The sequence below is a fragment of the Thalia democratica genome, unplaced genomic scaffold, assembly GCF_965202585.1.
Source record: "Thalia democratica unplaced genomic scaffold, ktThaDemo2.hap1.1 HAP1_SCAFFOLD_225, whole genome shotgun sequence".
Classification (NCBI taxonomy): Eukaryota; Metazoa; Chordata; class Thaliacea; order Salpida; family Salpidae; genus Thalia; species Thalia democratica.
Window position 1 is genome coordinate 53,306 of NW_028139344.1, and position 26,097 is coordinate 79,402.

Genomic DNA, 26,097 nt, shown 5'->3' on the forward strand with positions numbered 1-26,097 from the left:
TTGGGATTTATTAAAAAAAAAACTAAATCTTTTTACAAAGAAGTTGAAAATGAAAATAGTTGAAATTAAATCATATTTTAGAATCCACCAACCATAACATCCTTCAGTGACAAAGGAAACGAGATTCTGGAAAAATAACTAGAAACTACGCAAACCAAAGGGGTCCGAGATCTAATTGGTCAAACGATACAAAAGTTAGTTTACTTTGTAATTTAAAGGGATAAAAAATGTATTTATCAAAATACTTCAGTTACGCTTGATTTTGTTTGCACAAAGTTTTTTGTTTATTTTAAAATCACCTTTATAGATTTAAGTATTTAGATTTAGAAGTGTGTTGCATATAGAACTATAATTATAATCTTCATATGTTGTTATAAATTAAATTAAAGTAAATTTTTAAGGAAGTTTATTTTTTAAAATTTGTTTAGTTTTATTTGAATTTATCCCTTATTTTAGTTTTTGTTTTGTTATTGTTGCTTATCTTAGTTAAATTACCGATCAACTGTTTTAAGTATTTGTTTATGAATTGTGAACGTCTAATTAATTTTTGCTCAAATATGCTAATTAGTGTTAATTGATTTTTTCTGATGTAACCTCTAACTGTTTATTTACTCAAAATTTAATCCTAAAATTAGTTGCTAACAAAAGTAGTTGAAAAGCGTTAGCCGAAATCGATTTTATTTGTTGTTTGCTTTAATAAAAGATGCTTTTTATAATAAATTCTGTCTTAGATTTTTGTACAAGATATATTTAACAGATTAAAGTTTTTATCTTGAAAATTTACGTCATAATTAAAAAAAAGTTTAAAAAAGAAATCTTTTTTTGTTCATATTAGAATAAGTTTCCAATAGATTAATCAGGCACAAATTAACCAGGGCTGCCTGGAATTTAACCATCCAGGCAAAAACAAAACTGGAAAACCCAGAAGTTAAAACAAATTCACATTTATAATAATAAAACTTATACTAAGTACGAAAAATATATCATACCAGAATGCTTGTATTTAAAGTAGAATCACAGTATCTTTGTATTACTTTTATGCAATTTAAGAGCTTAAATTTGATTTTATACTAAATGTAGACTCAAAGACTTGTAACGTAAATTGTAAAGTTGTACGAAAACCTGTAAAACTTTTAAAAAAATCATTGGCAATCCTGAGTAGAAGTTTTTTTTATTATTAGAAGGTATTTTCTATAAAGATAACGTTTAAGAAACTAAACTTATTTAATAGTTTTAATACCTTTGAAAAATAATTTTGCTTATGGTTGCTGTAGATTTTATTATTTTTAAATTCTCTGTATTTAACTTAAATGACATTAAATATGTTTGTAAAGCCGAAACTTAATTTTAGCTCAAACGTTTGGCTCATTGTTTAAGTTTATTAAACGTTTTGTATAGTTACATCACTTGTTAAAAATTTTCTAAGTAAGTTTTTGTTCATTTTATAGTAGCCAGAATCTTATAATAATTTAAAGCTTGTTTAAAGTATAGTTTAATTGTTAGTGTTGACTCTTTTTAGTCTTGAATTATTGTTAGAAATAATTAATTTTTATTAATTGAAGCCTTTATTCTAATACTATGTTCTTTATGTAGTACTGGTTTGTAATCGATATTCCTATTTGATAAAACTTTATTTTACAATAAGTTTTGTAATTTTAACAAAAAATAATGATTAAAAATTTTATAGTAGTACATTTTAACAAATTTTGTTTGCTTATATTATAACTTCCACCAGTTTTAATTAAAATATTTTTAAATAAAATTAAGAGACGACTGTGAATATGTTTTAAATTTCATATATATAGTTGTTTGTTATATGTAGATATTTATTACTTATTTATGATATACTAGTTAAAATTCATAAAAAGTACCAACGTATTAAACAGGAATGGACGAAAACAGCCCAGCAGACAAATGATGATGGAAGCTTCTTCAATTTTTTTATTGTTTTTTAATGTTATTGTCAATAAAATTATGTTTAATTTAAAATGGTCTTTTTTTTTTGTTTAAATGATAAAACTTGATTGCGCTTTTAAGGGTTTATTTATATTTATAAAATGGATTTTTTTGTACCTTAAGTTACCAAAATTATACATATAAATAAATTTAGTTTAAAAGTTTGCTAATGTCATAAGTGATGTCTACCTTGTTATGAAAAGTTTTTGTTCTCGCATAATTTAAGTAGTTTTTTCTAAAAAATTAAATGTAACTTCGGCTTACAAGGTTAATGAGGTCTTCTACGTTAAGCTAAAAATAAAAGGAAAAACAAGAGTGTTTAACTTAAGTTTTACCGATTGCTGCGTAAAATTTAATTCATATCTAGATATTTGTAAGTGATAATAAGTGAAAATATAGTTGAAATGTTTTTGATAGACGTAGTTGATTATGTAAAACTGTTTTGTGGGCTGGGCTTGTTTAAATAAAGATATTGATAGATCGAGTATCTATAGGATTAAATTAATTAAACATCGTTGTACAAAAATTCTAAACAGGGGTTTTGTATAAATTATTGGCAAGTTTTTCTTAAAATATTTGCTCGCGTGAATTACTGTCTAGAAGAGCAGGTCTAAGTTAAAATGTACCCAATTTGCTGATTCCTAAAATAAGAGTACGCTTGTTAATAATTGATAATAAAGATTATGCTTAATATGTACAAGTTATCATACCGGGCTAGATACTTGTTAGTACAATGTCTAGCAGTTAAAAAAATTTGAGCCAGTTAGGTCTTTTCTAAATATAGTAAAACATTTAAATGATCCAAGTAATTAGACCGTCTATAAGCCGAATTTATTTTGGACATAACTTTTATTGTGTTCTATAAAAGTAAATCAGCAGATTTAGAAATAAGTTGAACTTTTTTAGTCTGAATTATATGTCTAATAAAGTTGTAGAATTATTTAGACTTATAAATACTGATGTGAAGTAGAAGATAGTTAGCCCTACTAAACATTTTTTGCGGATGTCTATTGATTACCACTGAACAAACTTCTAATTTGTTTTCAAAAATATTTCTATGTACACAAATACTCATCTAAACAAAGCAGTACTTTTAAATTATTTCAATTAGGGTGTAAGTTGAGTTATAGAACTGACTTTTAAAAATATAATTTTGTCTTTGAATAAACATCATTTTACTTTTGTTGATTTATCACGAGCGCATTGAAAATAAAACCTTTGAATTTTTGTTCGATCAAAATTTATTTTTGCTTATCGAAGTACATAAAGATGCAACTATAATTAGTCTGTTAAAATGCAACATTTTTATTAAATGTATTAATGAACTTTAAAACCGTTTTTTATTTTAAGGTTTCTGTTTTGGTTGCAAAATAACTTAAATCGCATAACTTTGTGTAAAAACTTATAAATTTTAGAAATGAAATACCTAAGCTGGTATAGTTTTTAACTACTGACAATAACTGAATATATTTTTCTACAAAAAATTGTTTAAATAATGATTTTTCATGATGCTTGATATTATCTAAAAAACTCTTACAAACGTAGTCTTGATACAGTTTCAGCTATAAATTTTAAGGCAACTTAAACCTGTACCAACTTGTTTGTATTCTTCAGTTTATTACCTTTGAAAATAGTCCATGTTTCGTTATTAATGATTAATAATTCAAAATTACCATTTTAATTTTTTATTTATACATGACTTAGAAATACAGTTTAATATAATTTCACGATTTAATTGAAAGCTTTCGAAACAAATATACATAAACTTTTTTCAAAAGTCCTGAACAACAGCAACGATACATTAAAGAATTTGAAATTGTATATATACAAACTAACAAAAAAATAACAGTTGAAACTATACGAAAAATGGCTAAACTAATGGGGAAACACTATAATAAAAATAGCGTGTTTTTTAAAGCCATAAAAACTTTTCGAATGTACTGAAATCACAGTAATTCTAACAGATGCAATCGACAGTATATACAACATAATATATGCCTTAAAGTATAAGTTACGTAACAGTTTGCACAACATCATTTAACGTGTAGGCAACACACACACACTATAAATGAATGAATTCAGGAAATAGTTGATTAAAGTAAAGTTAATCTGGGTTTTGTTGCAAAGTATACTTATCTTTTGAACTTATCTGATGCCTACCAACGACAATATTGTTCAATTTACTAAGCAATATTTGTTAAAGTTTTAGTTTTTAATGTGTATGTTGATTTTACGCTAAAATATATAATACTTTATAATCTCTTAAAATTGTTATTTGCGATTCATTGAAATTGTAAACAAACTAACTAAAACTTTTAAAGTATTGTTTTGTTAAAATGAACCATTAAGTTGTGTATATCATTATGTTATTTCAATAAAAGTCTTTTAAAATATTACATTTCTCTACCAAGTTTTTAAAGCTTTAAATTACAAAAGTTATTTAATAATTAAACAATGCCAAATGATCTACGATTTTGTCGTATAGTGAATAAAATTTTATTGATAACTGCAAAAAAGTTATTTTAAACTATACACCTGGAAGTAGATCGTCTTAATGAAGCGTTAACTACCTTTTTTTTACAACGTTAACTAACATGGTTCAACTAAGTTTAAATAAGTTGTTCATTGACATCTATAGGTTTTTTGAAGTATCAAAATATTGCACAGCATCGTAAGTTAAAAGGTACCATTATTAGTTAAACTTTGAAACATTAAACAAGACTTTTATAATTTTATTCAAAACAAGTTCATGCCTGTTGTAAACCTTGAAACATAAGTTTTTCTTTTATATTATAAAACTAGAAATTCTAAAATTTTTTGAGAATTTAAGTTCATACTTAGACAGACAACTTATTTTAAGATAGCACTTACTTAAAGAACAAAACAGTATCTTACTATACAGGAGCTTATTATATTTCTTATTATATATTCTTAAGCTTAGAGACTGTACTTATTAATATTAAGCAGACAAAAATAACTTGCATCTTTTAAAAGTTTAGCGTAAATTTCAATCGGATATGAACTTTAAAAGTGTTTTCGAAGTTTATAATGAAAGCATTTTCTAATCTAATTTGTAACTTGAGTTTTAAGGATTTTCGTTCGATTAAAATTGAGAACATTTATAATTTTTTTATATAACTTTTACTAACAAGTAACACTTTTTTTGACCTAATACTAAACAGTAATGCAGAAAGTAAATGAGATTGTCAGTATGTTTTTATTTCACTGAAAACAAACATTTTAAACAAGAAAAAAGAAAATTTTACACGAAAAGTTTTAAAATTTAGCTCATAAATCTTAATTACATGTGTTATTTCTTTAAAAGGTTTTATCGTATATTAATTTTTTTAATTAGTGTAAAATTGTTGAAGTTGCGACATTACTCTAACTTTTATTTTGTGCGGTATATCAAGTAAAATATGTTTAAAGACGTTTATTTAAAAGAAACATACGAAAAAATTGGATTTTTAAAGCTCTAACTATAAACAAAAAAACTAGTATCCAAGTACGCATTATGATAATAGAAAAATTTTATCCGCTAGGTGGCGCCACAGAGTCACCATTTGACCTTTGACCCTGCACTAAATTAGTTCTAGATAAAAGAAAATTAAATTTATTTACGTGTTTTTCCACCGCACGATGGCGCTGTTTCATACCTCCACGTCCCCTCCTCCACCCTAAAGGCCTAGCCTCGCTTAATACTGAGCCAAATTTATTTTTTCATTAAATATTACCTCTTACGTAATATGCCTTTTCAAATGCATATTTCACTTTTTTATATTTTTTCAAGTTATTTTGTTTACTATGCAAACTTTAAAACTTTATTGCTAGAACATTTAGCTTTTTTATTTTTATTTGAATGTAAAATTTGTTGTACATGAAATGTATACACTTTAAACATAAAATTTCAGACTAAATGCCTTAAGTAACTTCTAGTAAGTAAACATGGCCAAGCTAGTGCAGCCCCCACCAAAGTTCATAGTGGCACCAATCCAACAGCCACAAGTTCAACAGCGCAGAGAAGGAGAGACAGGTTTGAGTTTGATAATAAAACATTTTATTAATAAAACAAAATGCAATCAGCTATGTAGCTATGTTAATGAATTAAGCTACATGTTGTTCATATAACAATATCAAGGAGCTGTTCTTCACTGGTGAGTGAGAAGTTAATAAGGTAATAATGAATTTAATTATACAATATATAATACAATAAGCTACAAATAACTACACACAGATGGGTGAGAATTATGTTACATGCTGCTCATTTTAGCTTGAATTTATCTATAACATTTAGACTTTCTAGTGTTTGTATCTAAGATTCAGTTAGACTATGTATTACTTTTATACATAAACAACAAGAAGTTATTCTTCACAGGTCAGTGAGAATTTGATTGATGAGAGCGACAGGTTGATTGAGGAGACCCATGTCACCACTGAGAAGTCTCAGAAGAGAACTGAACACAAATTAAGTAAACACTTTACTTGTTCACTTTTAATTTATCTATTCTCTTTTTTGTATTAAATTAGTTGAGTCTTAATCTATGTTAATTCTAATTATTTGTATCAGTTTGAACAACTTATAGTTTAACCCGATGAAAATTAAATTAACTTTGCAAAAGTCATGATTTTATTTGAAACTTACACAAATAACTTCTCAGTCTACAAGTACTTTAATTTCAAAAGTAGGTTAAAAATGAAAAAGTTTACAACTTTCTTCCATTTTACAGACAGCAGAATAGTGGACATCAAGGGTTGGGTGGACAAACTGAGCTGGAAGCGTAAGGACGTGCAGAATGAGACGGATTTTGTGATAGAGCACAGAGGTCGCCTGCAACGCGCATTGGAAGCCACTGTCGAGCCTCTTCAGATCACACAGGCTTGCCTCGCTTTCAGGTTGAATGTAATATTTGATGACAGCTGCAATAAAGTTATGAGTAAAGAAAAATTCTAGGTTTTTCTAATAAAATTGCTTACAGTTAAAAATCTTATAGGTTTGGTTGAAGTTTAAGAATTTTGTAGATGAGTAGGCTTGAACTTTAGATTTTTAATAATGTTTTGAAATTTTTATTTTTGATTGTTATTATTTATTAAAAGTAAATCTTGTATAAAACAGGAATAGAATGTTTTAAATGTTGTAGTGTAACAATTTATTTCAACATTTACAAGTGAACTTAAATTCTAGATATATTTTTCAATGCTTGAATTTTTTAGTCAACCTTTTTTTTTCTATAAGATAGTAGTCTATAAAAGTAATTCAAAATTTAGTGTAGGTTTTTACTGTATTCTGTTCTTCTAAATTTAATAGAATACTAAAAAAAACTTTTATATAACAAGATAAACTAACTTTTTTTAATTATAGCAGTACTTAAGATATATCCATGTTGCAGTACTTATATTTAATAGTTTTACAGATTAAAAAAAGTTAACCATCAATTCATCTTACTAGAATTTTTTTGCTGTTAGTTAAGGGCATAGGGGTGTCCGAAATTTTTTTTATACTTAAAATAACATTGGATCTTATATGAAAGCTTAAAGTACAAACTACAAGCCAGTTTTTATAAAAAAAAAATATCTTTTAAGATATTGTAATTTTTATCAAAAAATTCAGGAAATGTTTCTTTTATAGTTTACAAGACTTTGAATGTTGGAATTTTTAAAATATTAAAAATTTTAAATTAAAAAACAAAAAATAAATAGGTGGTTTTTTTAATTAAAATTTTATTTTCTAAAATCCTGCTCTCAATTTATTTAAAATTTAATAATACACTTTCTGTGAAAATTTGAAGAAGATTGCTTAAAAATGAAGGAGAAGATAGATTTTTAGTGAAATGGTATTTTTTTACGTTTTTAGTTAGGAACCTATTGAGGTCACCGACTTTGATTGCTCATATCTCAAAAGTAACTTTGATTTTTATCAAGCCGTTAAAATAACTCATAGCTCAGATATAACTCTATAAAATAAGAACAATTAGTAAAAATTAACCCCCACTATGCCCTTAATAATATTGTACAAATTATCAAACGTAATAACTAATAATGTAATTTTTATTCAACGTCTCGCTAATAACAGGGAAGGAAGAGCCGGTATTGATCTGGTGCACGACAAACCGGAAACAGAACTTTTGAAGGAGGGCGAAGTTCTGAGGGGGGTGCAGAACCTGTTCAGGAGGGACATTGAACAGGCGACTGAACAAATCAGGTTTGCAATTTTTTGTGTGATTATACTCTTATCTGTTTACAAAATTTTAGTGATTCTAGTTATTTGCGGTTTTAGTTTGCGCTTCCACAAGGAACCTATTCCTGCCTCCAACTTTGACCTGCTGTATCTGAAAAACTAATTAGAGTTTTTAAATTCTGTAAAAAGCAACTTGTAGCTTAGTTAAATAAAATAAGATTAAACTAAGAAAAAGGTAATTTACACCCCAATTTCCTTCATTGTTTGTGTGATTATACCTTTATCTGTTTACAAGTTTTTAATTCTTAGTTAAGTTGCATTTGTGAAAGTTGAAATAGTTATACTCTGTATTTGTACTTTTGCTAGAATTACTGTTTGATATAAATTAGTTTAATACTTTTTTACTGTATTTAATTTTAAGTTACTTGCTGTAAAATGCTTGCTATAAATAAATACTACATTATAACTCACCATTAAAAATTCTCACAGAAACACATATTTACCACTTTGAAATATTTTTATATAAATTTTCTCACCATACAACTTCAACAACCAGGAGAAATCGACAGGCGATATACGATATAGATTGCGATTTGAAAGACAAGGCTGCGGCTCTCAGCATAGACGAACACTGCGCCACCATCACCAACAACAGCCCGCAAATCAAGCTCCACCCTGAAAAAGTTCGAGTTGAACCCAAGTTTGTTGTTTTGTCATATGTTAAATGTTTATTGCTAGTTTTTCTTTTGTTTTCGTCTTTTGAGGTAAAGTTTACAACTGGTTACATATGGTTTTAAACTTTAATCATAAAAAGGTTAAGAAGCACGTTGAAGAATATAACAACTTTTTGATACATTTACATTTTAAGGCTTGAATTTTTATTTTTATTTTGAAAGTCTTGGGTTTTAGTGAATGTGTTTCTCCTCATATTTTAACTCAGTCGCGGACTGATGGAATTTTTTAAGAAATTAATTTTGCTACTTTAAAATCTAGCTTTTATTTAAAAGTTGTTTGACTAAAAATAAGTTTTTAACTTTAATTTTATTCACAAGTTTAAATTGTATGTATATTGTGTGTGTTTACTTTGACGTTTTATATTATATCTTTTTACCTATAAATGCTATTTGAATAGCATGTTTTTATTCATATAAATATGGAGATGTATAGTTTTAAAATAGTGTACTTTTATAGTCCAAATCTTCAAACAGCTCAACATCCGTCCTTGGATGGCAGAACTACACCGACGGAAACATCAACCGCGGGGAGATGGAGCGCATCAACTCGTCCAAGCTCAGATCGGTCATCGACGCGTCGCTGAAGACCTGCTGCGACGACATGAAGTTCCAGCAGGTGGCGGTGGAGAGAGCGTTCGAGGACAGGGTCAAGCAGACCAAGCGGGTCAAGGCCAAGTTGGAGGACCATTTGGCAAAGGTAAGGGGGATTTCGTGTGTAGAAGTTTGTTATATAATAAGTCACCTTGTCAATACTTAGATCTAGAGATAGTTGTTTTAGTTAAATTTAGTGTTTTTGTTACAAAGCCACCTTGAAGAGTTTAATAGGTAAGGTAAGGGTGATTTCGAGGGGTAGAAGTTTGTTATATAATAAGTCACCTTGTCAATACTTATATCAAATTGCTGAAGTAGTTGTTTTAGTTAAATTTAGTGATTTTGTTACAAAGCCACCTTGAAGAGTTTAATAGGTAAGGTAAGGGTGATTTCGTGTGTAGAAGTTTGTTATATAATAAATCACCATACAAAGTCAATACTTAGATCTAAAGATAATTGTTTTAGTTAAATTTAGTGTTTTTGTTACAAAGTCACCTTGAAAAGTTTGATGGGTAAGTGGGATTTTTTTAAACTTTCTGAGAAACACATAGATCACTATTTTGAGTGAGTATACGTATGACCTTGCTGAGGTTGGTGTGTTTTGAAAATAAGAACAGTTTTTTAGTTACAAAGTAATGTTGAAAAAATATGTTGTTATAGTTTTAAGTAGCTGAAATTTACTTATTACAGAAACTCTTGGATTAGTAAGTTTTCGTATGACAAGGGTTTTAGCATCTCAATATTTCCCTATAAATTTGTTTAATCAAAGTTTGTTTAGTTTAAAAGTTTACGTACTAGGCCGGTATTTAACTTTTTATTACCAAACAACTAACAACCATTAAATTATTTTTATATGAACAGTGAGTTAGAAACCTCTAATTACTTTTATTTGATAATCAACAGTAAATTAAATAGCTTCTTTGATTTTAAAGCTTGAAAATAAGCAAACCATTGATTTTTTGAACAAAACTAGTTTGCTAATCTAATGTGGTCCAAATACCACTTACAACTTTATTAAATTATTTTTTCTTCAACCAGGTTTTAGTATATTTTTTTATACACAACATGTTATTTGAAAAGTTCAATTCTTGTAGCATTTGGAACATTAAACAAAGAAATTATTCTAATCTGTCTTATCTTACCTGAAATAGTGTTTTACATTTATATTATGTATTTTACTGTATTTAACTATCACTAAGCTAGTTTATTTAAAAAAAATAATAACAAATAGTATTCAACGAAATAGGTTCTGAATGAAATAGGCGAACAAGAAAAGAACATTGAGGAATTGAAGAAAGGAGTGAGTGATAAAATGGCTGCAATGATGGTGGCTCAGACAAGGTTTCTATATTTATTTATACTTTTTATATATTTACTATATTAATGTTAGTATGGTGTAAGTGATAAAATGGCTGCAATGATGGTGGCTCAGACAAGGTTTCTATATTTATTTATACTTTTATATATTTACAATATTAATGTTAGTATGGTGTAAGTGATAAAATGGCTGCAATGATGGTGGCTCAGACAAGGTTTCTATATTTATTTATACTTTTTATATATTTACAATAACAATGTTAGTATGGTGTAAGTGATAAAATGGCTGCAATGATGGTTGCCCAGACCAGGTTATATTTATTTTTTTGTGTGTTTGTCATATAAATATCAGTATAATGTAACTGGTACATTGGCTACAAGTGTTTATTTTATACTTGAGTATACATTATACAACTTATATCAACTAGGTTGGAGTGTAAGACGCACAACTAATTATTATAAATTAATAATTTTTGTTATTACTACCAGGTTAAAGTGTAGGACACATAATTCTCATTTATAACCTTAATTATAAATTATGTTAATTTTATTATTGCCAGGTTATTACTAGATTCTAATACAGATAATTCTTACATAACTATTATTATCAATTAACCTTATTACTATTTCCAGATTAGAGGCGAGAACACATAGACCCAACGTTGAGCTTTGCAGGGATCCGGTACAATACGCTCTTATTGGCGAGGTATAAACTTTAAATATTTATCTAATTGGTTTGTGAAAGTTATATAAATGTTGTAATTTTATTTATAATGTTTGCTAATAAATGATCGACTGTGCTAGTTATAAAACTTTACCTGTATTATAATAGTTATACTTGTTAATTTGTTATAAGTTTAGTGCTTTTCAATTTGTTCTTTAATTTTTTATAGAACTAAATATTTTTTTAATTCAAGCTACCGCTTTAAACAAATATTGTTAAATAATTTTTAATTAAATTGTTACCAAGTTGAAAAATCTATTAATGAGTTAATTTTCGAGTCAGTAAATTTCCTTCTTTAATTTACAAACTCATTTATTCAAATGATATTAATAGTAATTATTTTGATAGTAAAATTAACTCTAGCTAAAACCTTGAACACAAGGTCAGTACTTGACTCTATTGTATAACAAATAATATTTTTAATTTAAAATTTAGGTTGCCTAATTGAATCAATTTAAATGCTTTCTCATTTTACAGAAATTTTCATTTTTAATTGCAACATTCTGGTATTTTTATATTTACTAAATATTTTTATACTACTATTAAATGTGCTCTCAGCTTAATTCTTGTTAGTATTTCTTGTCTCGTATGTTTTTCCTATCTCACAAATACTTTACGGTACAACTTTTAAAATTTTGTTAAGCATAGTTGTATAGTATACTATATGTATTAATACAACACTAGTACGTTTACTAACACAAATGTTCTACTGTTCTGTCTAAATTATTGAAAAACCCTTTTTGTGGACTCCGTGGAAAGTGATTAGGTTTTTATAATGACATTATTTTACATATACAATTTTATATTATTGAAACTACTAATTATAGCTCCTTATTTTCTACTCAATCAAGGGCCATTAAAGTTTAGATGATGTATTAAAAACTAAAGAAACCCTTTTGCATAAAATGATTTTGTTATCATAGTTTATAGTTTTTTTAATGTCAGCTTTATCTTGAATTAAAATTTTTTTAACGACATGTTATCATAAATGAAAATTGTTGTTCTAGACTAGCGATGTATAGTTTATTGAATAACTTTCTTTTGATATCATAAATACTTAACATGAGCAACACAACTTACTCCATTTATAAGTTTAGCCAAAAAAATTGAAGTTAAAATTATTGTTTACTTAAGACCACATTGTTATTGAGAAAATTTATACGAAGAAAAGCTAAAAACTATTTATAGCGATAAATAACGTTTAATTCAATCGAATTATGGTTAATTTGTTTTTACAAAATAAAAACTATGACTGTTTAATTTTATTTTTGTTATGAAGTTTAGAGAAACCATAAAAGTAATTCAATCATACAGCTTTGTTGATTTTTTTTGTAAATGAGTTCTAGTGCTTCATCATAGATGTGTTATATATTTTAGAACATAGAGCAACTTTAGCAGTGTTTTCTAAAACTGATTTTATTATAAACTTTACGTGTTTGTAAATAGGTTTTTATAAAAACCTAAATAAATCTTATCATAAATTGTTATTGGTAACTTTGAAAGTTTTTATTGTAAATTGTTGCAGGTGGACGAGATCAAGGTGAACGTCGGGAAGATCAAGCAGAGATTGTACGAATCCGAGAAAGAGCTTCTTCTCCTCGTCAGGAACCAGCGCATCCTCGAGGAAGACATTCAGGTTTGCACAAAAAAAATTATTTTCAACAACTTTCACCAGACATACACAAACTGCATTCATTTTGTAAATAATTTTAAACATTTAGATTTTTGTTTTAAACTCTTTTGGAAAATCATTTTTAGCTTTTGTTTTCTGTAAACAAATAATTGTTTGAACAATTTTTACGAGGCATTGGTTGAAAAGTTAGAGTCTTTTTAACAATGATTTTACTTGAATGTTAAGTAAACCTAAGAGGCTGTAATTAAAAGTTTGTGAGTTTTGCTGTCCAAAATAAAAATTACCCAAGTATGTTTGTTTAGATCTATCTAAAAATTACATTAAATTAAAATATAAGTTGATAAAAGTTGAAAATCAAATAAAAAAATTTCCAGGTCAAAACGAATTCCCTGTACATCGATGAAGTAGAATGCGGCCAACTGAGAAGCAAGATAATACACAACTACCACTAAAAATAAAATTTATTATGTTGATTAAATAGTTCACAATTACCACTAAAATTAATTTACAATCCACAATTACCACAAACAACTTAATTAATAGCACCTCCTTACTGTGAATATGTGTGTACAAGCCTTTTGTATGGCTAGCCATAAGAATATCTTTGTTTATTACTGTTAAAAGTATCGGCACTGTAATTTTGTTTTTAAAGTTTGAGTGTGACGTAATAATTGCTGTAATTGTTTTTTGCTTTATCAAACTTTTTCGTACTGTGAAATACTCGCTTTTTTAGTTTTGGTGAATACTGTATAATAATAAACAAGTTTTTGAACTGAAGACTATTTGATAAAATTATGTATTGTAAATATTGTAGTAAATTAAACAAGTGAACATTTTTTTTATTTAATCAATAAATTTGTTTTGTTATTTATTTATAACGAATACTGTTAGAGATAAGTTATATTAAAGCAAGTTGTTTTTATTTTGGAAAGTTTCAAAAAATGCTTTTAGGATACTGAGCAAGTTATTTTTTTTATTTCTTCATATTACAATATAACATGTTATTAAACCTTTTATTAAAACAAGTTAAGTCAGTTAGTTTGCCATTAATCTGAAAATGTTCATAAGAATTTAAAAGAAGCTAGCTTAAAATGCTAAATAAACATTTAAGCTTATAGAATCTTTAAAATGTTTTTAGTAACTTGGCATTTGTGAATTAACCAAATTAATTAACTCAAAAGAAGTGTAGACTTATGTTATTGCAAGTTAATTAGTATCATATAACAAAACCATTTTTATGAAAACTGAGGAGAACATGGAAAAATGTAATTCTTTAGATCTTATCTTTTGTTTAACGTATCAATAAAGTTGTATAAAAAATAACATACTTAAATCAAAACATTGTGTTTTAGTAAGTCGAAATTGGATTAAATTAATTTTTTTAGTATATTTTTCACTAAAAACTAACTTACACATCGTTGTTAACAAAGATATTGCATATAATTTAAAAAAAACAGCTGCTTAAGAATTTAACCAGCTTCTTAAGACTTACTTTCCAACGACAGTTTTGCCAGGAGTTTTAATAGAAGTTTAAAAAAAATCGAGTTTTAGGTTTAAATACTTCTTTTATGATATATTTCAACTTGTATTTGGTTTAATGTACTTTAATATGATCTTTTCGTATCAAACCGAGTTATTTGCTAGAAAACAACTTATGATAGATGTTAATCTACAAATTCAATACAAAACTACTCAAACAAAAAGACTGCTAAGAGTTACTTTCAGCAAAATTTTTTCTGTTCCATACTGACACAAATTGTAAAACTAAAATCAAGATTGCAAGTAAACTGATAATACAGGAAAACAAAAAATTACTGCTAAATGTTTAAAGTAAGTTATATTTGTGTTTAAATGATTGCATAAATCCTCAAAAATTATCACAAACATTTTTTATGATAAGAGTAATTTAAAGACTGTTTACATCCAAAATAAAACATCATTTTTCCTTAAATATTTAGACATTAAAAAACAAATGAAACTAAGGACATTGAGATTATTTTAAAGTTTGTACATTAAGCCAGCATAATTTTCACAAACAATTTTTTTTTTAATCTGTCGGTTCTAACTATTCTAAAGGTTTCATTTTTAAACGTTTTGATCTGTGAGAGCCAAGCAAGGTATTTAGTTTAGGAAAGTCTACAATAAGTGATCGGTACCAATTTGGATGAAACGGGTTTTTTAAATATCAAAAGTGCAAGCGAGAAAAAAAGTTATTAAATGATAAAACGTTTCGTGTCCTCAATAGCTAGTTTCACCATTAAAGTTTTCATTTAAAAATTCCTCTTTTAGAACAAAAGTAAACAAAACTAAATGTATTCTTTAAAACATTGTTAACCTACCAAAGATTAAAAAATTTCGTTCAGGCCTATAAAATTTTATTTAATACATTTAATGGTTGTTAGAAGGAGGCATTTTTGAATTTAATTTAGAAAGTCACACCTAAAATCATGTTTCTTAGAAGGAAAGCTTATTAGTTTTTTTGTTTTAAACATACATAATTCTTCAAAAAACTAACTTTTTAGCAAATAAAAGGCAATAAACGTTAAAATTATCTTTTTTATTGAGTTTTTATTTTTCGACTTAAAAATAGTTTCATGTAGAATTACAAAATAATTTGAGTTCAAGTACAAACGAGTTGAACAAAAAATAGATATTAAAATAAAAAGATTGAAAAAAAAAAGAATAAAAAGTACAAAAACTAAAACTTAATTTAAGCGCAATATAAATAAGGACTTTATAAAAAAGTATTATTTAAAAACTTTTTTTTGAATTTTTTGGCTAAAACTGTGCTTTTACTTATTTAACGTAATACTTGAAATAAAAACTGATATCTTAATTAATTCTAATTTTATTCAGCTATATTATCGTAAAAAAAAAAAATTTGGTGAAATTCGTGAAATTTTTTTTCATCTATCAGATTTTCAATTGGTATTTGTTTTAATTTTTCTAAGGTTTTTAATTTATTAATTAATTTAATTTAATTTATAATGACTTGTTTCTGTCACAAGATTACTTGTCAGTACTTACAACTTGTTTTAAATAAGTTTTAGTTTTTTTGTAGCTAAAAAATTACTTCGGATGAAACTTTTTATTAAAATAACTTCTTATTTATTAAATCTAATAACGTAACTCATAATCGGAACTGAAACTATTTTATTAGCAACCAAAAAAGTTAATGAGTATTGAAAACAACAACAGTCACTTAATTTTTTAAATTACTGTTTGTTTAAAAATCATAGATGTTTAAGTAAATGAAGCCTTGTTTAATACTATATTATTTTTCATTTAATTTTATAAGTACCTTTTTTTTTGCTTACCAGTTATGGATCTACTTAAATAAAAAGTAAAACTTAAAGATCGCCTTAAACTTAATTTTCGACAGTTTTTTTTCTAAGCGGAATATCAAAATTAAGACAATATCTTTTAAGTATTTGTTTAAACTATTTTTCATATATGAAAATATGTATAAGCTTGAAAGTTTTTTTTAAATGATAAGTTGTAATTTTTCTTAGATATTAACTTGACTAACTTGTAAATTACTTCATCAATATTAAAACTGGTAGTTTTCTATCCATATGGACGAGCGAGAAATGCGTCTCCGGGTCGGTTCGCAGCCTGGTCAGTATCCTGTTGTGCTTTTCTGCTTCTCCCGGGTCTTCGGGAGCGTTGATGATTTTTTTATTTCAAACACATTACGATTTTATACAATTTTTTTTAGGTTCCCTGAAATATTCCAGCACTTATTCAATACACTTAAAACTAGGTTAACACAAAATACGATTAAAACTGATCTTTGAATATCAACTTACGCGCTAATCGTTCTCTCAAGTGAATTTTTGCGCTTGCAACCAAAACTTACGTATCTATCAGGGAGCTCGTACCTTAGAAATACCAGTATATAATATATACCAGTATATATAAAAACTGCATGTTGAACAGATTGAAATTGGAACTGCTTAAACAAGAGGAAGATTACTGTATAAATTAGTTCAATAACTCAAAACTTTCAATAACTTCAATAGGAAAGAAAAGATAAACGTTTTCTTTAGTTTTAGAAAGGTTTCTATTCGTTTTCTAGCATTAAAGATTTATTATACGCTTATATTAATATTTTGTATTTTAGAGCACACATTTCAAGTGCGTGCTTATAAGCCTTTTTCAAGTTAAGAAAAATAAATAAATTAAAATTTAAGTTTTTTATAGTTTTTTTTTCATTGATAAATAAAATGAAATTAACTTGTTAGGAGCTATCAGACCATATATATACAAATAAAACACCTTTTTTTTAGTTTTGCTTGTTGTTTGAAGTTAGCCAGCTCTCGTTTGAAACAATGTTTAGTTACAAACAAGTAGTAAGATAAGAAAATGCTTCAATATTATTTTACAACCTCTTATTTTAAACTTGAATGCATTGTTTTTGTTTAATCAAAACTAAAAGAAATTTAAATCAAAAGCTCGATTTAAAACATTAAGTTTAATTTTAGTCATTAATAAGCTTTAAAAAAAAAAAAACTAAAAAGGTAAAAAGGAAATAAAACCTATTTAGTATATTAAATTATTATTCACAAAAAACAACTTACTAACAATAGTTAAAAGTTACGAAAATCAGTTAAAGTTGCCGTGAAGTTAAACTGAAGTTTTTCAGTATTATTAAACTAAAATATTTTTTTTTAATGTTCAGTAGTTTTTTTGATTGCTTTAAAAATAATTAAAATATTTATTTAAATAAGATTTTCGACTTGTAAAACTACAAGCCCTGGTCAGATAGTCCTGTACATTACTTTTTTTTATGGTAACCTACAGTATGGTGTATGTTGAATATAAGCTAATGCTTTTGAAGGGGCATAAACACAAGCTATCATTTGTTTTTCATTGTTTTTAATTCTACAATCACATGTTTCATAACTCTGTGATACCCTGTCTACTGTAGACTTTTTGAGAAGCTTATAGTTTTACATTGTGTAACTCAGGTTAGTTAAAATATTTTGATGAGTTTTAAAATATCATATTTCAATTTATGGCCTAGGAACCCCCTTATTTTCCCTCCCTCATCCCTAGGCTTCTTTTCAGCTCATGAACTTGATTTTGGCAAAAAAACCATTAAAATTGAGCCAAAATACAAATTCTTGGTCAATTCAGATAAAGTTTTGGTTAGAAATAATTATGACAATTGATAAATTTTTAACACAACATCTTGTTTTGTTATTAAATAAATTTTTAGTAGCATTAATAGTACATAAGTAAATAGAAATAGATAAAATGTATAAATCTGGAAGTCAGTCATAAAACTTTAATAAAATTTATTAAAATCCTGTGGTCACCAATAAAAGGATTAAATATTTTTTTTTAAATTTTACTTTAAAATCTAGAATAGTACTTAACAATGCTGGATAGTTTAATTCTTTAATAAATGTTAATTATTTACAATAAAATATTTAAGATACACATATCTTGTTTTAAGAAAGATTGATATGTGTAAAGTTAAATCTTAGTTTAAAAATAAACATGAAATAAAAATTTTTAAAATAACAATATTATTATGATATACAACAGTATATAATTTAGTCTACATAAGTAAACCAATGATGAAAGAAGAAATTCATTAGCTAATGCCCACCAGCTCTGAAATGGAAAGAATTGATTTCCAACAGTTATGTAAAGGTTTGTTATTCCATAAATTCTCTTATTAGTTTTAATTGATTTATAATTCAGTTACTGTTATATTAGGTAAGTTACAGAATTATAAGTACTAATATTTTTTAATGAATTTTCATTCTAAAGCATTTGAACAGTTTATAATGTCTTAAATTATTTCTCAAAAATTGAGATTTAGTAAAAAAAATTTTAAATAGAAAATTTGTTGCCATAAAGTTTGTGTAATTACCATATAAAATATGATATGATAGTTTTGAAAAATGTAATCACTAAAAAAAGAGATAAATGTACTTATATTACTTAGATCTTAGCTAAGTTAAATCTCAATACATTTTATGAAATCTTAAGGAAAATTTGTAAGGGTCTATTTTGTAAATAAGTTTGTTTCAATAAAGTTTTATATAGATAAAGGTTTGTAAGGCTCACTACATTAAGGCTGCTCTGGTAACAAAAGCTAATTAAAAAAATTTAGAAAAAAAAAGTTTTATTTAAAGTGTTATTTGCAAACCTCAGCATTTTTCTTCAAATTGTTTAAGAAACTCTTTTTAACCAATTATTTTTGTTTAACTTCAAATTCTCTTTTAGTTGATAAATTGTATTAACTTAACTTAGTTGTTGAAATTGTTGAAGCTTGCTCACCAGTAGCATTTCACTGTTGTCACTAACAATTTAAAATTTGAAATTTTCTATTAAAATTCAAATAACTCAATTCAAATATTTTTTTTCACTACAAAAATGTCAACTTTTGTAGTATGTTTTTTAGAAATGATATAATTCTCTTTATTTTACCAAGCTAATTATAATTATGGCTAATTGGTGTCTAACAATCTACCTTAATTAACTTAATCTTGGCTCTTAATCTTATAAGTATGATTTATTATTGTGATTTAATATAGTATTAAACTTACTTACAACTTATTATGTATAAATATTTATGTAAAAGTTGTTGAAACATATATACTTGTTTTTTAACTTGACAAAATCAGATTGGACAAACATAAGGTGTTTTTAAAGAAATTCCAGAGTGGTAATATTTTTAATGTACTAATTACAACAATAAAAAACAAACTGGTTCGTAATTGTACATTTGTCAACACATCTGAAAATTTAAGAATTATTTTTACAAAAATTATTTGTACTAGAATGTTTTTGTTAATGGATTATAGTATAAAAATCAAAAGTACTTTTTGTGGTTGAAATTCAATTTTTTATACAGTATTTTAAGCTATATAATATAATAGGGTCCACCTATGGCCTTAACATAAAAAAGTTTTTGTATGAAATAGCACTTTGTCCATTGTAAAAAACACTTTGAAAAACTACAGATGGAACGTTTTTAATGGAGGCAAAATTAAAAGCCCACAAAAAATTTATCTTTTATTTTTTAAGTTTTTGACCTGTATATCATAAATGTTTCTTGTGCAATATTATAAAGAATCTGTTGAAATATACTAAAATAATTAACTTAATAGTGACAAATCTTAAGTTTGTAGAAATATAGTCTTATTATATATTTGAAATTTTTTTCTTTTTATTGATAATGCTCTCTACAACTATAAATTTTTATTTTTTAAAGAAAAGTTAAATATTGCATAAGTTAAGTATGTTGTTTTAACAAAATAATAATCATACCAAAAAAACCTCACACACAAGAACATTTATTATACACTTTTTTCAAGAAACACAATTTTATTTTGTTAAACTGTGATGTAATTAAATATTAGTTACAACCTAAAATATTAAAATAATTTGTTTACTTTGTGTTTGACTTCTTTAAAAACAGTTAATGATTAAAAATAGTATAGTTGAGGGAGGTTGTTAGGCTGAATTGTATTTAAAATTGTTAGTACATGGTTATACTGTACTATCTCATCAGACTTTAGTTACTTTTGCATAAATTAGTTTTTCTTAATGGGATACAAAATAATGGTATGCTTCTTAGCCCAAAGCTGTAGTGTTGCAGCCAGCTCATTAATTGTAAATAAAGTTGTTTTTAATTTTTGTGTTTATTAAGGTATAGTTTATTCTTGGTGATTAGAGAAAACAATAAAATAGTCATTTTGTAGAGGTTTAACAATTTAAATAACTTAGTTATATAGATATTTTGGGATTTATTAAAAAAAAAAACAAAATCTTTTTACAAAGAAGTTGAAAATGAAAATATTTGAAATTAAATCATATTTTAGAAATCCACCAACCGTAACATCCTTCAGTGACAAAGGAAACGAGATTCTGGAAAAATAACTAGAAACTACGCAAACCAAAGGGGTCCGAGATCTAATTGATCTGATCAAACGATACAAAAGTTAGTTTACTTTGTAATTTAAAGGGATAAAAAATGTATTTATCAAAATACTTCAGTTACTCTTGATTTTGTTTGCAAGAAGTTTTTTTGTTTATTTTAAAATCACCTTTATAGAATTAAGTATTTAGATTTAGAAGTGTGTTGCATATTGAACTATAATTATAATCTTTATATGTTGTTATAAATTAAATTAAAGTAAATTTTTAAGGAAGTTTGTTTTTTAAAATTTTGTTTAATTTTATTTGAATTTATCGCTTATTTTAGTTTTAGTTTTGTTATTGTTGCTTATCTTAGTTAAATTACCGATCAACTGTTTTAAGTATTTGTTTATGAATTGTGAATGTCTAATTAATTTTTGCTCAAGTATGCTAATTAGTGTTAATTGATTTTTTCTGATGTAACCTCTAACTGTTTATTTAGTCGAAATTTAATCTTAAAATTAGTTGCTAACAAAAGTAGTTGAAAAGCGTTAGCCGAAATCGATTTTATTTGTTGTTTAATTTAATAAAAGATGCCTTTTTTGAATAAATCCTGTCTTAGATTTTTGTACAAGATACATTTAACAGATTAAAGTTTTTATCTTGAATAATTACGTCATAATTAAAAAAAAAAGTTTAATAAAGAAATCTTTTTTTTGTTCATATTAGAATAAGTTTCCAATAGATTAATCAGGTACAAATTAACCAGGGCTGCCTGGAATTTAACCATCCAGGCAAAAACAAAACTGGAAAACCCAGAAGTTAAAACAAATTCACATTTATAATAATAAAACTTATACTAAGTACCAACAATCTATCATGCCAGAATAATTGTATTTAAAGTAGAATCACAGTATCTTTGTATTACTTTTATGCCATTTAAGAGCTTAAATTTAATTTTATACTAAATGCAAACTCAAAAACTTGTAGCGTAAACTGTAAACTTGTACGAAAATCTTTTAACTTGTAAAACGTTTTCAAAAACCATTGGCAATCCTGAGTAGAAGTTTTTTTTTTATTATTACAAGGTATTTCCTGTAAAGATAAAGTTTAAGAAACTAAACTTATTTAATAGTTTTACCTTTAAAAAAATAATTTTGCTTATGGTTATTGTAGATTTTATTATTTTTAAAGTCTCTGCATTTAACTTAAATGACATTAAATATGTTTGTAAAGCGAAACTTACTTTTAGTATAAACGTTTTGCTCATTGTTTAAGTTTATTAAACGTTTTGTTTAGTTACATCACTTGTTAAAAAATTTTTAAGTAAGTTTTTGTTCCTTTTATAGTAGCCAAAGTCTTAGAATAATTTAAAGCCTGTTTAAAGTATAGTTTAATTGTTAATGTTGACACTTTTTAGTCTTGAATTATTGTTAAAAATAATTAATTTTTATTAATTGAAGCCTCTATTCTAATACTATGTTCTTTATATAGTACTGGTTTGTAATCGATATTCCTATTTGATAAAACTTTATTTTACAATAAGTTTTGTAATTTTAACAAAAAATAATGATTTAAAATTGTATAGTAGTACATTTTAACAAATTTTGTTTGCTTATATTATAACTTCCACCAGTTTTAATTAAAATTTTTTTAAATAAAATTAAGAGACGACTGTGAATATATTTTTAAATTTCATATATAGTTTTTTGTTATATGTAGTTATTTATTACTTATTTATTATATACTAATTAAAATTTCATAAAAAGTACCAACGTATTAAACAGGAATGGACGACAACAACCCAGCAGACGAACTATGATGGAAGCTTCTTCATTTTTGTAATTGTTTTTTTAATGTTATTGTCAATAAAATTATGATTAACTAAAATGGTCTTTTTTTTTGTTAAAATGATAAAACTTGGTTGCGCTTTTAAGGGTTTATTTATATTTATAAAATTGATTTTTTTTGTACCTTAAGTTACTAAAATTATACATATAAGTAAATTTAGTTTATAAGTTTGCTAATGTCATAAGTAATGTCTACCTCGATATTTATGAAAAGTTTTTGTTCTCGCATAATTTAAGTAGTTTTTTCTAAAAAATTAAATGTAATTTCGGCTTACAAGGTTAATAAGGTTTTTTAAGTTAAGCTCAAAATAAAAGGAAAACAAGAGTGTTAAGTTTAGTTTTATCGATTGCTGCATAAAATTTAATTCATATTTAGGTATTTGAAAGACAATGATCATTAGCTATCTAAAATGCAATAAGTGAAAATATAGTTGTCAAGTTTTTGATAGATGTAGTTGATTTTGAAAAACTGTTTTGTGGGCCGGTCTTGTTTAAATAAAGATATTGATAGACCGAGTGTTTATTGAAAGACTAAATTAAATCAATTAAACATCGTTGTACTAAAGTTCAAAACAGGGTTTTGTATAAATTATTGGCAAGTTTTTCTTAAAATATTTGCTCGCGTGAATTACTGTCTAGAAGAGCGTTCCGCGGGTCTTAGTTAAAATGTACCCAATTTGCTGATTCCTAAAATAAGAGTACGCTTGTTAATAATTGATAATAAAGATTATGTTTAATATGTACAAGTTATCATACCGGGCTAGATACTTGTTAGTACAATGTCTAGCAGTTAAAAAAATTTGAGCCAGTTAGATCATTTCTATATATAGTAAAACATTTAAATCATCCAAGAAATTAGACCGTCTATAAGCCGAATTTATTTTGGTCATGACTTTTATTGTGTTTTATAAAAGTAAATGAGCATATTTAGAAATAAGTTGAACTTATTTAGTCTGAAATTTATGTCAAATAAAATTGTAGAGTTATTTAAACTTATTAAGATTGATGTAAAGTAGAAGATAGTTAGCCCTACTAAACATTTTTTGTGGATGTCTATTGATTACCACTCAACTAATTCCTAATTTGTTTTAAAAATATTTCTATGTACACAAATACTCATCTAAACAAAGCAGCACTTTTAAACTATTTCGATTAAAGAGTAAGTTGAGTTATACAATTGACTTTTAAAAACATAATTTCGTCTTTGAATAAACATCATTATACTTTTGTTGATTTATCACGAGCGCATTGAAAATAAAACCTTTGAATTTTTGTTCAATCAAAATTTGTTTTTGCTTATCGAAGTACATAAAGATGCAACTATAATTAGTCTGTTAAAATGCAACACTTTTGTTAAATGTATTAATGAGCTTTAAAACCGTTTTTTATTTTAAGGTTTCTGTTTGTAAAATAACTTAAATCGCATAACATTGTGTAAAAACTTATAAATTTTAGAAATGAAATACCTAAGCTGGTATAGTTTTAAACTACTGACAATAACTGAATATATTTTTCTACAAAAAATTGTTTAAATAATGAACTTTCATGATGCTTTATTGATATTATCTTAAAGAACTCTTACAAACGTAGTCTCAGCTACAAATTTTAAGGTCTTGGCAACTTAAACCTGTACTAACTTGTTTGTATTCTTCAGTTTATTAACTTTGAAAATGGTCCATGTTTCGTTATTAATGATCAATAATTCAAAACTACCATTTTAATTTCTTATTTATACATGACTTGGAAAATACGGTTTAATATAATTTCACGATTTAATTGAAAGCTTTCGAAACAAATATACATCAACTTTTTTCAAAAGTCCTGAACAACAGCAACGATACATTAAAGAATTTGAAATTGTATATATACAAACTAACAAAAAAATAACAGTTGAAACTATACGAAAAGTTGCTAAACTAATGAGAAAACATAATATAAAAATAACGTATTTTCAAAGCCATAAAAACTTTTATTATGTACTGAAATCACAGTAATTCTAACAGATGCAATCGACAGTATATACAACATAATATATGCCTTAAAGTATAAGCTACGTAACTGTTTGCACAACATCATTTAAACGTGTAGGCAACACAAACACTATAAATGAATAAATTCAGGAAATAGTTGGTTAAAAGTAAAGTTAATCTGGGTTTTGTTGCAAAGTATACTTATCTTTTGAACTTATCTGATGCCTACCAACGACAATATTGTTCAATTTACTAAGCAATATTTGTTAAAGTTTTAGTTTTTAATGTGTATGTTGATTTTACGCTAAAATATATAATACTTTATAATCTCTTAAAACTGTTATTTGCGCTGTTTGAAATTGTAAACAAACTAACTAAAACTTTTAAAGTATTGTTTTGTTAAAATGAACCATTAAGTTGTGTATATCATTATGTTATTTCAATAAAAGTCTTTTAAAATATTTAGATTTCTCTACCAATTTTTTTAAAGCTTAAAATTACAAAAGTTATTTAATAATTAAACAATGCAAAATGATCTACGATTTTGTCGTATAGTGAATAAAATTTTATTAATAACTGCAAAAAAGTTGTTTTAAACTATACACCTGGAAGTAGATCTTCTTAATGAAGCGTTAACTACCTTTTTTTACAACGTTAACTAACAAGGTTCAACTAAGTTTAAAAAATCATTGACATCTATAGGTTTTTTGAAGTATCAGAATATTGCATAGCTTTGTAAGTTAAAAGGTACCATTATTAGTTAAACTTTGAAACATTAAACAAGACTTTTATAATTTTATTCGAAACAAGTTCATGCCTGTTGTAAACCTTGAAACATAAGTTTTTCTTTTATGTTATGAAACAAGAAGTTCTAAAATTTTTAGAGAATTTAAGTTCATACTTAGACAGACAACTAGTTTTAAGATAGCACTTACTTAAAGAACAAAACAGTATCTTACTACACAGGAGATTATTATATTTCTTATTATATATTCTTAAGCTTAGAGTCTGTACTTATTAATATTAAGTTAAGCAGACAAAAACAACTTGCATCTTTCAAAAGTTTAGCGTAAATTTCAATCGGATATGAGCTTTAAAAGTGTTTTCGAAGTTTATAACGAAAACATTTTCTAAACTAATTTGTAACTAGAATTTTAAGGATTTTCGTATGAGTAAAATTATGAAAATTTATAAAAATAATTTTTTTATATAACTTTTACTAACAAGTAACACTTTTTTGACCTAATATTAAACAGTAATGCAGAAAGT

The 26,097-nt window shown here is 25.6% G+C and overlaps 1 protein-coding gene across 1 annotated transcript in view; it reads left to right on the top strand.

Moving 5' to 3' along the window:
• LOC145845969 (tektin-1-like) overlaps positions 1-13,775 on the top strand; it is a 17,046-nt gene extending 3,271 nt beyond the window's left edge. Inside the window, 10 exon segments of the mRNA XM_082952935.1 lie at positions 5,932-5,989; positions 6,332-6,425; positions 6,684-6,849; positions 8,027-8,155; positions 8,688-8,831; positions 9,340-9,562; positions 10,703-10,797; positions 11,407-11,479; positions 13,023-13,133; positions 13,505-13,775. Coding sequence (XP_082809061.1) covers positions 5,932-5,989; positions 6,332-6,425; positions 6,684-6,849; positions 8,027-8,155; positions 8,688-8,831; positions 9,340-9,562; positions 10,703-10,797; positions 11,407-11,479; positions 13,023-13,133; positions 13,505-13,582 — 1,171 coding nt within the window. The 3' untranslated portion in view covers positions 13,583-13,775.
• Positions 13,776-26,097: the final 12,322 nt, after the last annotated feature.